Genomic DNA, 15,285 nt, shown 5'->3' on the forward strand with positions numbered 1-15,285 from the left:
ATTACTGTGGTAACGCTTTTGTTTTATTACGTCGATGTATCCTCCTTGCGAAAATTAATACGTAATCCCACGTGCCGTGTGTGGTTTTAGCGAATATCAAACAAATGATGTAGCGATAAGCGATGTTTATCTCGTCCGAGGCGGCGCCGAGCGAGGCGCGCCGTTGATGTCGAATGCGAGGGCTCGGTGCGTAGCTCGTAGCGTTATCGGGAAAGCGCGGGAAAATCGGCGGCTATCAGCCATTCAGCTCATACGGTGCACCTCAGTTGGCTCGCGCCTGCCGTCGGAGATGGATGTGTCCGTGCGCGCTCTGTTCCTCGCACTCGCGGCGACGATCGCGATCGCGCGTGCCCACATGTCGCCCGCCTCCCACGACAACATACTCAGAGTACAGCTCTGGGACGCAGAAGGACTGAGCCGGGAGTCCGTTTCCACGGAACCCTCGACGACTGTCCGCAACAAACATCGCAGAGTCAAAGTTAACTTGGAGGAGTTGTACGATGCGATGATGGGTGATGAGTACCACGGTGCCGAGAGGTTCGCGCGGCACAAAGTCAGGCACAAGAGACGGCGGCCCCGGCAGAGTGGGACCGACCTGCCGTGGAGGTTCCACTCGGGCTCCGGGTTGCGGAACGTGGCTGTGTTCGACGACGATGTACCCTGGGACGTCATCGAGGGGAGGAACTCTGGAAGCGTGAACGCTAGTGCTGTGAGTGATTCAAGTGCCCCAGTGAATGTGGAGCGGGAAGTGTCACCGCCGATGAAGCTGCGCCAGGACGAGGAGGTAATGGTCTAGGGATTCTAGGGCAAACAACGGGGTGGTTACGGCTTTCAGCGTTATCGTCGCCTCGAGGTGGCTAATAGCTATTCAACGTACATACCCTCTGTTAATACCGCGAGCTCTTTTATTCAGACCTCCCTTTCAGGTTTAATCCTTGAGGGGCGATGGTTTGATAAAGGTGAATACCCTTCATTGTTTTTAAAATATGTTTTTCTCGCTGAATGCAGATCGTATCGCGCCGGCCGGCGTCCAAATGGAGTGAAATATTTTTAAAGGGAATTCACGTTTATCAGCTGATGTACTCGCGATTACGTGTGTATTGAATATTTGGTATGAGATAAGACTTTTACCTCGTGATATTTACGAAGTTTGTTATCGCATTGAGTAATAAATTTGAAGAAAATTCACGGACGTTATGGTTATCAACGATCTTCGTATGATAGCTGTTAAATCTGAGATAATCGGATAATAATTAATTAATCCTTTAACTTATCAAGTTTGAAAACTACTGCAATTTCTGCAACATTCCTACATTTTATTGAGTAAGTATTTTAATTATATTTTATCTGCTTTATGAATTTCGTCTTTGGAAGATACATGACTAAAAGATTAAGCAGGATTGATTATAAGAAAAATAGAGCGCGGAAATTGTGCGGGAAACTTGAAGTTTAATTAAATATTTTGTAATTAAATTTATTTTTTTACTATTCTATCTATACTAATATTATAAAGAGGAAAGATTTGATTGTTTGCATGTTTATTTGCATTGAATAGGCTCTGAAACTACTTTTGAAAAATTCTTTCACTGTTGAGAAACCACACTATTCCCGAGTGTTGTAGGATATATTTTATCACCGCATTCCTACGGGAATGGGAACCACGCGGGTGAAACCGTGCGGCGTCTGCTGGTCTAATCTAAATAACTCTCGTTTCTCGGGCTTGTTACCAAACTTTTCCGAAACGGCTGTACCGGTTTTTATGAAATTTGTGGGTAGGTTAGGTTAGGAGAGAGACTGAGAGTCGGCCAACATCTTTTTTTCATTCCTCCAAGTGATGTGGTCCACTCTAAAATTCTTTAATCCCTGGAATCTTTATAATCTCAATCAACGTTTGCCGGCAACACAAATGCAATCATCCTAATTAAAGTTATAAGTATTTACGAGTACGTAGATTAGACGTATGTTTCCGGTATTGAATCGATAATGTACCACAGAGCATTTAAATTATTATTACTTTAAGTGGAGGTTTGATTGACTACCCACAATTATGACGAAAATTTCGATGTTTTAGCCACCACTAAACTAAAACTAAGTCATCAATTTAATCTCAGTCGGGAGTCGAACCCGCTTTCTCCCACTTATAACACGCGCACACAACAGAGCTAGAGGTCGTCATAACAGTTTGCATTCCCAGACAGGGAACCACAACATTGATATAGCAGGGAATATCTGAGCAAGGGTACTGCAATTTCTGCAACATTCCTACAGTTTCTAGATAGTTTCGAGCCAAAGCTTACGTACATATATACCTACATACTACATGAATATGCCTGCATGCAAGACCAAATATGACGAAAAAAGATAAGAAGTTCTTCTGTAAGAAATACGACAGTTTTTTTTTAAATGTAGAGAATCATTGCAATGTTTGTAGGCACTTTACTTTACTGTCTAACGCCACGACGGTTTCACCTGCGTGGTTCCTGGTCCCGTAGGAATATGGGGATAATATATAGCCTATAGCTTCCTTGATAAATGGGCTATCTAACACTAAAAGAGTTTTTCAAATCGGATCGCGTTCAAACAAACAAACTCTTCAGCTTTATAATATTATTATAGACTAGCTGACACCGCGCGGTTATACCCGCGTGGTTCCCGTTCCCGTAGGAATACGGGGATAATATATAGCCTATAGGCTTCCTCAATAAGTGGGCTATTTAACACAGACAGTATTTTTCAAATCGGACCAGTAGTTCCTGAGATTAGCGCGATCAATCAAACAAACTTTATAATATTAGTATAGATTATAGATAATAGCAGAACCTCGCGGTTTCAGCTACGTATTTCCCATTGCCGTAGGAATATGGAAATATACACTATGTTACTCTATGATAATGTAGCTTTCTATTGTTTTTTTTTAAAGAATTTTTAAAATCGGTTCTCTAGTTTATTCGTTACAAAAAAAATACAAGATTTTCGTCGTTATAATATCGGCGCTTAGTGTAGATAACTAGATATATTTGTACATAATATAATGAGTATATGTTGTAGATGTAGAGTAGGCGTTTATTGCAAGGTACCTACTGTACAGTATTCTTGTATGTTCATTTTTGTCTGTGTCCACAACTTTACATTTCATTGTATTGCCTGTATGTTATCTAGTCTCCAAAATTACAAAACGGCCTTACTATTTACACAGCCTCATAAAGCTCAGTTTACGATAACGAAATTCACAAATGGATGGAGGAACCATGGATTTTTTTGTAATAAAAAGTAACCTATGTTCTGCTCTAAAGGTGTTCAAAGTAATTTATCTTTTTAACAATTTTCGTCCAAATTTGGCTCAGTGATTTAGCCGTGAAAAGGTAACAGATCGACAGTCTTTTTCGCATTTATAATATTAAGTTTGGTTAGATTGTGCAGGTTTTGTTTCATTCAATTAGCACACCTAATTAGTAGTAATTACGAGTAGCTTATTGAGCCCCATTTCATTCACAGATTTCTTTATGAAATAAAAGTCAATGTTTAGGGAGTGAAAATAAAACCAATTATGACGCGACTGTGTAACGAAAAAAACACATTATCACCAAAATAACGTAACAAATTCGGCAATCTTATTTAGGTTACCATGTCTACGGAGTTAATATTTAATGGAAACGGTATGGGGGACGTCTCCTCAGGGTAAATAGGGTATAAAGGGACATAGCAAAGTAGGTAAGTTCAAATAAAGTTAAAGTAACTAATTGAATTTTTATTTTCTTTGGTAAAAAACACAGATAAAAAAAATTCAAATTCGCTCAAATACCTACCTAGACTTCATTTACAATAGCATAACTTTGGTTGCCTTATTGACTGAGCTCTACGCCAATAGAGAAAAAAATGAAGCGGAATATATTCTTGTCATAGGTACATAACTAATCGGAGTGTCAGACATTTATCAAATAGAAAAATACTTTCATTAATAATATTCTGTTCCAATTTAACGTTTAAGTTCAAGATATTTTTTAAAAGAATCATCATCATCATCATCATCATCATGTCAGCCAATGGACGTCCACTGCAGGACATAGGCCTTTTGTAGGGACTTCCAAACATCACGATACTGAGCCGTCTGCACCCAGCGAATCCCTGCGACTCGCTTGATGTCATCAGTCCACATGGCGGGGAGTCGACCAGCACTGCGCTTTCTGGTGCGGGGTCGCCATTCCAGCACCTTGCGACTCCAACGGCCATCGGCTCTTCGAACTATGTGCCCCGCACATTGCCACTTCAGCTTCGCGACAAGTTGAGCTATGTCGGACTTTAGTTCTTCTGCGGATCTCCTCATTTCTGATTCGATGATTTAAAAGAATATTTGCTATATATTTTAAGTGTGATCAATATTCTCATTCCAACTATTCGGGAAAGTTCTGTACTATTTTAGAAGTAGGCACGACCACAATATACCAACGGGGCGGGATTGGACTACCACCCCTTGGTGATGAGTTCGACCGCTTTTACCGATAAGTTATTGAGGATGAAAATGTTATTGAGGCTTAAGATATACTTATACATACAAACATTCTAGTAGGGTAAATTTTATAAAATCCTCGATAGATCTACTGTAAAGGGTAAACTAAATAAAGACTCAACATCGAATGGTCAGTGGTTTGATCCCCACTCGTTACGACTAATGTCGTCACCGTCACGAACCTTTTTAATATGTAGCCTGTGATTGTCGTACCTTCTCCTAAAACAAATTCTTCTGACTAATTGCTCATATTTGAAAAAAAATTAAAAAAACAATAAAACAAAGCTTATTATTATGTTTTGAAAGCGTCCATCTCGCGCTTGACTGTTTTTATTATTTATTCAGTGTCGCCTACTCCATATTCTCTCCAGCGAGTTGCGGACCCTTTGCAATTTTTGACATTCGACCTTATACAAATTGTTAACCCAATTGTAGCAAGGGTTAGGCCTTCCGAATAAATAATGAATGAATATTTTTATTCCCCTTCATTGAAAGGATCAATTTGCACACATTTTGTTACGAATAGATTGGTGGACAAACTATTTTGTCCGTATGTATCGTGTTTTTGTAAAATGGTTGTAAATGGGGGGAGTTTTTGAAGTAATTAAATCTATACTAATATTATAAAGCTGAAGTTTGTTTGTTTGATTAAACGCGCTAATCTCAGGAACTACTGACCCGATTTGAAAAATTTCAAGGCTGTAGGTATAATATCCCCGTATTCCTACGGGAACGAGAACCACGCGGGTGAAACCGCGCTGCGTCAGCTAGTTATATGTACACGTATCTGTCTACCATGTTAATTACGCTTTTGTAAAAAGCTATTAAGATTTGTTACTATGGTATCTACCTATCTATGTGGCTTTTTTAACCGACTTCAAAAAGGAGGAGGTTCTCAATTCGGTCGGTATTTTTTTTTTTTTTTTTTTTTTATGTATGTACACCGATTACTCAAAGACGCCTGGACCGATTTCAAAAATTCTTTTTTTGTTTGAAACGGTATAGTCCCCATTTGGTCCCATTGCCATCATGACATGATCTGATGATGGAATCCTGGAGAAATTGAGGGGAACTTTCGAAAATTATATCGGTGTCTAGTGTGTTCGTGAACTTTTCCATTTAGTGCCTTTAAGAAATACAAAATTATGAAGGTTTAAAATCGATCTGATGATGGAGTCATAAAACAGACGAGGGAACTCCTTGGCGATTTACAGCAGTTACCTTGTGTTTGGGCTTGATTAATTTGTCTTAATGAGAACTTTCCACATAGATAGGTTGTGACTGTCATTTAGGGGTTTGGTGATGAAGACCAAGGACAATTAAGGGAACTCCTTAACAGTTAACAGTAACTACCTTGTGTTTGGCCTTGATTAATTCGTATTGCAGAGAACTTTCTACCTAGATGAGTTGTGTCTGTTATTAGGGGTCTGATGATGAAGACCAAGGTCAATGAAGGGAACCCCTTGACGGTTTACGGTAGCTACCTAGTGCTTGGGCTTGATTAATTTGTATTGCTGAGAATTTTGTACCAAGATGGGTTGTGACTGTCATTAGGAGTCTGATGTATTCGTTTGAGATGAAATTTTACACTAAAAATTGAAAAATAATAAAAATTTTAATAAAAAAAATACAACCGACTTCAAAACCTAAAAACGTACCCACTAAACTAAAAAGCGAAAAATAACATCATAATATGTTCTACCTGCTGATCAGTATGAAGTCGGTGCTTAGCCGGTGTTGTCTTAATTTAAGCCATTTCTGACAGGACCACATGAAACAACACTGTCTGCAAAATAAAGATATGCTCACATGGCTTGAATTAATACATCACCGGCTTAGCACCGCCTTCATACTGATCAGCAGGTAGAACATATTATGATGTTATTTTTCGCTTTTTAGTTTAGTGGGTACGTTTTTAGGTTTTGAAGTCGGTTGTATTTTTTTTATTAAAATTTTTATTATTAGATGTAGCAAAAGGTGATAATATAGTGTTTCTGGATTTATACTTTCATATTTTATTTAGTAATTATTTTTATTTTTCATAGGACTACATTTGAGCTATCAGAGATAAAAATCCATTAGAAAGAATTGGTTACCTAATTGTAATGTTAGGAGTATAAATTATATAATATGTATATCGAGGCAATCATGAAACATTGCGTAGGTACTCTTTGAAATCATATAATATTATGCAACAACCCAATGCTCATAGTCAGAAGTCACACAATAGCTAATGTACTTTTTCACGTGTAAAAATCGACTAAATCCCACGATGTTCCTACTCGCCTGGTGGATAGATCACAGAAACACTTATGCATACATCCGCGATTCTAGTTGAAACAACTCCGCTATTCTATAACGATGGTTTTACAACTCGAATAAGTGAGTTTCAAATTCGTCTCGTTCTCTCTATCTATATTGTCGTGTTACACAGAGACAGGTAGAGGCAAATCAGAGATTTATACTTTTGAGTTACAGAACAGCGCTGCTCGTGTTTTTGTTATCCAAAAAAATCCAACCCTGACAGCAGGAAACAGGGGATGATTGATTCCGCCTGCAAAGTAATCAGTATGTAGAACATATAATGTTATTACATAATGGATTTGCAACACGCAATGACATTTTAATGAATAAAGAAGAAAATATACGCAGAGCGGTGACATTTCTCATAGTGAAAGGCACCATCTCCAGTTATTTATTAAAAATTGATATCCATTAAAATGAATGCAATCATCGGCCGATCAATATGCCCTTGGCATTTAAAGGGTATCGAGAAATGGGAGTACGGACGTCCATAAAATAATGAAAGTAAACTTATAAGAGCTTGATCGATCGAGATAAATACTTCGGCCAAAGTGTCTTTAATAATATCCGCAGATTAAAATAAACGAGATTCGTGCACATTTTATGATAGCTCCTTTTTTAAGATAGAAAAAGTATAGGTAAACAAAGTTTTGTTGAATTATCATTAACCTTTTTTACACGGACATACTATCTTTCATTTTAAAACATAATGAACAGTTTTCAACATAATGAATGTGCAAATGAGTATACTCTATAAAAAATATACTTACATCATGTTTTCGCTTATTCTTATTCCATAACTATAATTACTTTTAGCAAATTTTTAATAGATAAATCTGTAAAATTCTACAATTTTCTCAAGATATTGGCAACCCTATCTTTAGATGCGTTTTAAATTAGCAAATAACATCAATCTAAAGTTGACTAAAATTATGATCTATAAGAAAGTTTGGTATTCTACTGATGCTTATTGTGTATTCACAAATCCTGTCTGTGGTCTCAAACATAAGACGCAGGCAACTTTAACAATTGATGTCCATTTAATTGAAAGTATCTAAAAGTTAAGTTGCATTTTGAAGATTGGAATAGCAAAAACAAGTTACAAAATAAAGTATACGGGACACTAATCATTAAGGACGACTGAGATAAATTAATAACTTTAACTACTTACGATATCATTGTCCTTCTTGCCTTTTTAAATAAAATGTTATTTCACTATAAGTTTGTACTAAAATTCACTTAAATACAAGCGCTTAGATAAGATGTTTATTCAAAAATGTCTATCGACCTATGAATAAATAAGAGCAAGCATTTTTTGTTCGGGATCATGGATGGTTGCTACCCACAGCGTGGAAACCGCTACTTCTTTCATTGTCACATACAACAAACTTGGAACAAGATAGCGTTCGTTCGGTTTGCTTACAAAAAGACAAGTCTAATGAAGATGACATTAATGAACCGTTGGAGAGTGTAACGGAACCTTCACTCCCCACCACTCAACCCCTCTCCCAGCGCGCGATGCGAGCAGCGGCGCGTCGCGCAGCCGCTTCGCAGTTTACCCAGCTAGTCGAAACTAGTCGGGCATACTCCGACCCAATATCACGTGAGTTTTAGCCGTGTTTCATAATCAATTAATAAGAGCAAGCACGCTAATAGTCAATGAAAACAACAATTTAACCATATTAGATTTTGTGGTCAGGTTTTTTAAAGATAACGTAGAATTTTTAATAAATTCAGGATAGATACATGCAACAGATCCTAGTTTTTTCGATTGTCGACAAAGTTCAAAGAGAAAGAGGAAATCAAAAAAGTCTTCGAGTCACTGGGCATCGCAATATGATTGGCGATTCGATTGGCTATCCGTTATCGAATATGTATCGAGACGTCTGGTGTAATAACTGGCCGGGGTCCCGACCGCGTGCACGCCCGTCGCCCGCAGGCGGCCGCTGGACTAGCCGCCGGAAATTAGGCACAAATCAATAATTTCCCTCACTACGGACGATATGAAACACTAATAGAGTCTGATTGAATCGATCACCTGTTACGATTTTGTACGCGCGAGTTATTAGCGTGAATAACTGCACTGTGTGAATAGTGGGAGTTTTCAATATTTTCATACTGTTACTGTCACGTTGACGTTTTCGCAAATTTTATATGGAGTTGAAACAGTTGTGCAGTAGTGCCACTAGATGGCGCTGTTTCAATTTCTTAGAAATTCGCGTTTACGTTACGTGACGGTAACAGTATCAAACTGCCACTAAGCCCTCTGTTAGAGCTTAACGTCTATTGGTCAACTCTCGACGTTAAAATAAAAATTAAATTCGTTTATAGTTGAGGATTAATTCCAGTCAGTAAAATGACAAGTGCGACTGTCACTGAAATGTGTTTTTTTTTAATTCGTTACAAGTTAATGTTAAAGTTAAGTATATGATGGAAGCGGGCTAACTTGTTAGTAGGGGAATGAAAATCCCTTCGGTTTCTAGACGACATCGGAACGCTAAATCGCTTGGCGGTACACACAATTATCACATTATACAATAGTAAAATTATACTAGTTATGGATACCCAGTTTGGGTATCCATATCCAGTCTTGTATGTCGAATGAGTGATGGGGAGACAGATTTTAGTTTTTGTTTTCTTTGACATTCATGTACTCGTTTACCGCATTTAAGTAGGTATCTACCACCATATGCTTCATATCAGCCGATGGACGTTCACTGCAGGACATAGGCCTTTTGTAGAGACTTCCAAACATCACCATACTGAGCCACCTGCATCCAGCGAATCTCTGCGACTCGCTTGATGTCGTCAGTCCACCTGGTGGGGGTCGACCAACATTGCGCTTCCTAGTGTGGGGTCGCCATTCCAGCACTTTAGGAACCCAACGTCCATCGGCTCTTCGAACTATGTGCCCCGCCCATTGCCACTTCAGCTTTGCAACTCGTTGAGCTATGTCTGTGACTTTGGTTCTTCTGCGGATCTCCTCATTTCTGATTCGATCACGCAGAGATACTCCTAACATAGCTCGTTCCATCGCCCGCTGTGTGATTCTGAGCCTTCTTATGAGGCCCATAGTTAGCGACTTATAAAATATAGTGTAAGTTATAATAAGTAATGGAGAGTAATAAAACCCACCAACCTTTCATTTTGTTTAAGATATTTCGAGTATTCAAAAGCAGTGGGCGTGTAAAATGTAACAATAGAAGTGCTTTCAAAAGTTCCCGGCCTTAGAATGTTCTTTAAGTTTGCAAGGTGAACTTTTAAGTCGCTTAGGGAACCAACTTTCTTATTTTTCGTTATTGAAATGGAAAAATAAAGTTATTTTAATAAAAATTTTATTGTCATTTCTTTGAATAAAGGTCCAAACCTACTGAGTATTAAGTACAGTAGGTATAACTAGCAGATCCCCGTAACTTCGCCCACGTGGAAGAGGAACTCTTCTTTGAAAGAGGTAAATCTTACGATGCTTTGTTATGTTATATCTCAAAGCAAGTATGCTCTACAATACATTACAATACAATACAATACATCTACAATCAGACTTTGCTACTACAATAAGTAGGTGCGGTAGCCAATTGAAGTACCTTCCAAAGCCAAAGTAATTTTTTTTGTATACCTACTGATTTTAATCTTACGGAAATAAGCATCCAGTGTCTGCTTAATAAGATTGTACAGAGCCTTCTAGTTGTATTTTAACTGGATTTGATCTGGATTTGAATTTACTTTCCCAAGCCAAACTCATTTTTTTTGTAAACTGTATACCTACTGATATTAATCTTACGGAAATAAGCATCCTGTGTCTGCTTTAATAATATTGTAAAGAACCTTGTAATTGCATTTTTTAGATTTTAATTTTGTAAATATTGAAACAATCAATAATGGAAATAAATAAACAGTTGTAAAAGACTACCGCATGCACCTTTGGCTACGAACATGACATACATTCCGTCTTCATATAATGAAATAGAGAGCCGTGATAGCCCAGTGGATATGACCTCTGCCCTCGACTGGGAGGGCGTATGTTCGAATCCGGTCTGGGGCATGCACCTTTTCAGTTAATGTCATGTGTTTCAAACGGTGAATGAAAATCATTGGGTGGAATAGGTACTTGAGAATTTTCTCTATGAGTGTGAAGTCTGCCAATCCGATTTGTGCCAGCGTGGTGGACTATTAGCCTAACCCCTCTCATTCGGAGTCTCGTACTCAACAGTGAGCCTAGTATGGGATGTTAACGAAAATATATCATGTTCTAAAATATCAAAGCATTTTTTTAAATATATGCCATACATCGAAAAAGGCTGTGTTAGGAACCGAATCACGATCCTTCGGTAAGGAGGCTCCTTTACCGTTGAGCTATTGAGGGTTATTCTGCATTTAACTTAAGGTGTGTCATTCTTTTGAATGAGAGTTAACATGTTAATGCCTCCTTTGAATTTTATTGTTCTCGTGAAGGTCTATACCTGATTCTTATTAAGATACAAAATATTTATCACCTACAGAACGTTAAGTCTCATATTGCCTATTTACGCTGAAATTGCCTACTTCATTTAACAGTCGTGTAATTTGATTTTATTTTCACGATAATGAATGCTGTAGCCACTTGGGTACTTTAATTAGGTTGAATAAAAGTCGTCAATGTTATATTTTGTGTTGTAATTTATATAGAGCTGAATTTTGTTGTTGTTCTTATTTTTTGTACACTGTGTCCTGTCGTAGAAAAAAGGTGTTTATTTCTTTTTATAAGACATGAAGGCTGTCTTTATGACTTCTAAAAGAATATACTGATTGTGATGCGGTTTTTTGTTTGAAAACCCACGTGATCGAGATGCTTTTATCTATACTAATATTATAAAGCTGAAGAGTTTGTTTGTTTGATTGAACGCGGTAATCTCAGGAATTACTGGTCCGATTTGAAAAATTCTTTCAGTGTTAGATAGCCCATTTATCGAGGAAGGCTATAGGCTATATGTTATCTCCGTACTCCTACAGGAACGAGAACCACGCGGGTGAAACCGCGCGGCGTCAGCTGGTCTGCAATATGGAGAAGGTATCAGCGATTTTCTCTTATGACGGAAAGAATATCTGATTCTAAAAGTCATTATTATAGTAAATTCATTAGTGTCCGGAGATTTTCAAAATTTTTAATTTTAACTTTTTTACGAACACAAAATGTTTTATTTTGTATAAGCTTTAGTTGTAGCAACTTTATTTGATCATTTATTTCATAAAATAGAAAAAAATAGAAATTCACCTCTATAAAACTGGTTTAAATACAACCCAAAATAATTTACTGTTAATTTGAAAGTAAATAAATATTGAGCCCAGTATTTTAATTAAATTGTATGTAGGTATATAGGTGCGTGTAATTAAATGATTTACCATATATGTACAGCAAGCCATTACGAAGGAAAAATACTGGTTCCCAATACTATGGTAATGCAAGTTGCTTCTTCCAGTAGTATTTAATGTTGTCTGACTAAAAATCGTCGCGTTTCGAAATGCCATTCCTTGTGGTATGAGTAATATATGGATACAATTACAATGACACTGCTTATGTTTTGATAAAAAAAAGTCGTGAATATTTTACGGTCATTTCATCATTTCTTGTAATAGATGTTTGCATTTGAATTATCTTATTTTTATGGTAATGACGAATATCTTAGCATTTCATGGATTCACCGTGCGGGTGCCGGGCCCATCGCGTGGTAGAGAGAAGAACTCCGAGCAGAGTCCTGAACTTGTGACTACAAGATGTAGGGTTAAGGAATTCCTTGACGATCGATCAACACTCCCCGTTCTCTACTTGTGTTGTTCTCCCTGCCTAGCCAAATTTGGTAAGATCCTATTAGAGCAGATTGTGTTTTATTATGATTTATGAAATTAAAAATGAATTATAAAATAACTTGTCATCCCAGTCGATATTTGACCATATTTCAATTCTGTTACTAATTATATTATACCTATACCTGTGAATATACTGGTATAGTATATTCTCAGGTATCTATAGGTAGATTTTGCATAGTCTATGCAGCGGCTTCAATTATTTTTTAAAAAGTTTTAACCGATTTCAATTTTTTTTTATGTTTGTTACCGCATAACTTGGTCATTTCTTAACCAATTTTAAAAATTATTTTTTTGTTTGAAAGAGTATACTTCCAGATGGGTCCAATTTAATTTTTATGAAAATTAAATGCCAGGACACACTAAAAACAGAAAAATTAAATCTTTTTAACAAAAAAATTTAACCGACTTCAAAGTCACAAAAATAGCCCATTTCCATCTTAAATTGCATCATCACTTACCATCAGATGAAATTGTAGTCAAGGGTGAACTTGTAAAGAACAAAAAAAAATGTTAAGCGTGTAAGTGCAACAGAGCAAACATTTTCACTGTTATAGTTTGTATGGATTAATAATTACGGCATTTTAAAACATATTCTCATTATCTAATTGGATAATTTATAGTTATTTGAAATATATATGACTACTCATTAAACAAAGGACTACAGCCATTTATTTAACCATGAACTGCTGGGCACGACCTGTAGCTGCACGCAACTCCATTTTAATTAATAATTACATACAGGGATCTAGGGTCTAATTTAATAGCGGTATTCCTGTTGCTAAATGAACTACCAGTACCTAATCTATACTAATATTATAAAGCTGAAGAGTTTGTTTGTTTGATTGAACGCGCTAATCTCAGGAACTACTTGTCCGATTTGAAAAATTATTTTAGTGTTAGATAGCCCATTTATTGAGGAAGGCTAAAGGATATATAAAATCCCCGTATTCTTACGGGAACGGCAACCACGCGGGTGAAACCGCGCGGCGTCAGCTAGTATACTATAATTGTGCTGTGGTGGAAAATTATATATTTTAGAATTCAACTAATGATTTCCACAGTTTTCCAGAACTAAAAAAATAAAGGGCAAACAGAATTTGAAAACAGCAGGATCCCTGATCCTTTCTGAAAGACTCTGGCATAATTTTTGCCGTTTATCTATATTATATTTAATTAATTTTAAAGAGATCATAATAAATACCTCTTACCTTTACCTGTTTACCTCTGGTTTCTACGAATAATATTATGTAGGAGCGCTAAAGTATTTGACAGTACTATGTAGTACTAACGAGTAAGTCTCTACCACTTTCGTTGTTCGTGAATAACTATGAGTAAATCCATCTACAATCGGAACGTAGAGTATGTCTTTGCCGATAGGATGCTGTGTAGCATTCATCATCATCATTATCAACCCATATTCGGCTCACTGCTGAGCTCGAGTGTCCTCTCAGAATGAGAGAGGTTAAGCCAAATACTTTACACACGCAGATAATTAAGAAAATTCTCTGGTAGGTATGCCGGTTTCATCACGATGTTTTTCCTTCACCGTTTGAGACACGTGATACTTAATTTCATAAAATGCACACAACTGAAAAGTTGGAGGTGCATGCCCCGGACCGGATTCGAACTCACACCTTCCGGAATCGTAGGCAAAGGCCTTATCCACTGGGCTATTACGGCTCATGTGTAGCATAACATTAGCCTTTGATAATTCTAAAGTTAGATTTGTGCTGGTAATAAACTAAGTTTTGTTAACGCAACTCAACAGTTGTAAAAATCCTCAAAATTGAATTCGATTTTTGACTTTTACCCTTCAATTTTATTGTAATATCCAGAGAGTACCTACTTAGCCTTTGATAATTCTAAAGTTAGATTTGTGCTGGTAATAAACTAAGTTTTGTTAACGCAACTCAACAGTTGTAAAAATCCTCAAAACTGAATTCGATTTTTGACTTTTACCCTTCAATTTTATAGTAATATCCAGAGTACCTACTTACAGTATCGAGCAAAGGATCGGCGTCGTATTTCTCTTTTATCTCTCCATCAGCCAAATTACATGTAGCGCCAACTTTCAAGTTCAGAAATTATGATGTTTTCGCGTGACCCATAACTATGAAAAAAAAAATATTTTCGTGCCCTTAACGTGCTTATTAATTTTTATGCGATTTTTGTTTTCTTTTTGTTGATTAATATATTTAAAAGTTGTTCAGGTGTAATATTTTGACTAGCTAGGTAGTTTGTTTGAACAGTACACGACTTTTTCAAATTACACTAATTTATGTTCGCGCCGGCTGGTTTTTCACACCGCGTGGAAAAATGTATAAAACTTTCTGTAACTGTAATTGTTAACGCAATGTTTTTATGAAAATTACCTCGCCCAAGTTACACTTTTTATGACATTATGACTTCTCTTGTATAAATAGTTAATTAGATTTTTCCGAGTCCTTTTATATAACTGTTTGACGACAGGCGAGTCGTATTTTTCTATGTTAAATACATTGTAAAAATATTTAAGATACCCTACTGACAAGTATTGATATTATAAGCTCTTCCGGGCTCTGGTAGCCAATGTGTGTAGGATATATTCCCTGAGTGACGACGTCGCAACTTTGAACATGCCAAACAAACCA

General features: G+C 36.9%; 2 protein-coding genes across 3 annotated transcripts in view; one reads left to right on the plus strand and one right to left on the minus strand.

The window, feature by feature from the left end:
- The window catches only part of LOC112043590 (malate dehydrogenase, mitochondrial-like), a 221,788-nt gene that overhangs the window by 195,593 nt on the left and 10,910 nt on the right, over positions 1–15,285 (minus strand). The window lies entirely within an intron of this gene.
- LOC112055720 (G-protein coupled receptor Mth2) overlaps positions 44–15,285 on the plus strand; it is a 160,793-nt gene continuing 145,551 nt past the window's right edge. For both annotated transcript variants that reach the window (XR_008251439.1, XM_052885380.1), the window contains exon 1: positions 44–784. Coding sequence is in view for 1 of the 2 variants with exons in the window: in XM_052885380.1 (XP_052741340.1) it covers positions 167–784 (618 nt within the window). In the remaining variant the exon portion in view is untranslated. The remainder of the gene's footprint in view (positions 785–15,285) is intronic.

The sequence above is a fragment of the Bicyclus anynana genome, chromosome 14, assembly GCF_947172395.1.
Source record: "Bicyclus anynana chromosome 14, ilBicAnyn1.1, whole genome shotgun sequence".
Taxonomy (NCBI): domain Eukaryota; kingdom Metazoa; phylum Arthropoda; class Insecta; order Lepidoptera; family Nymphalidae; genus Bicyclus; species Bicyclus anynana.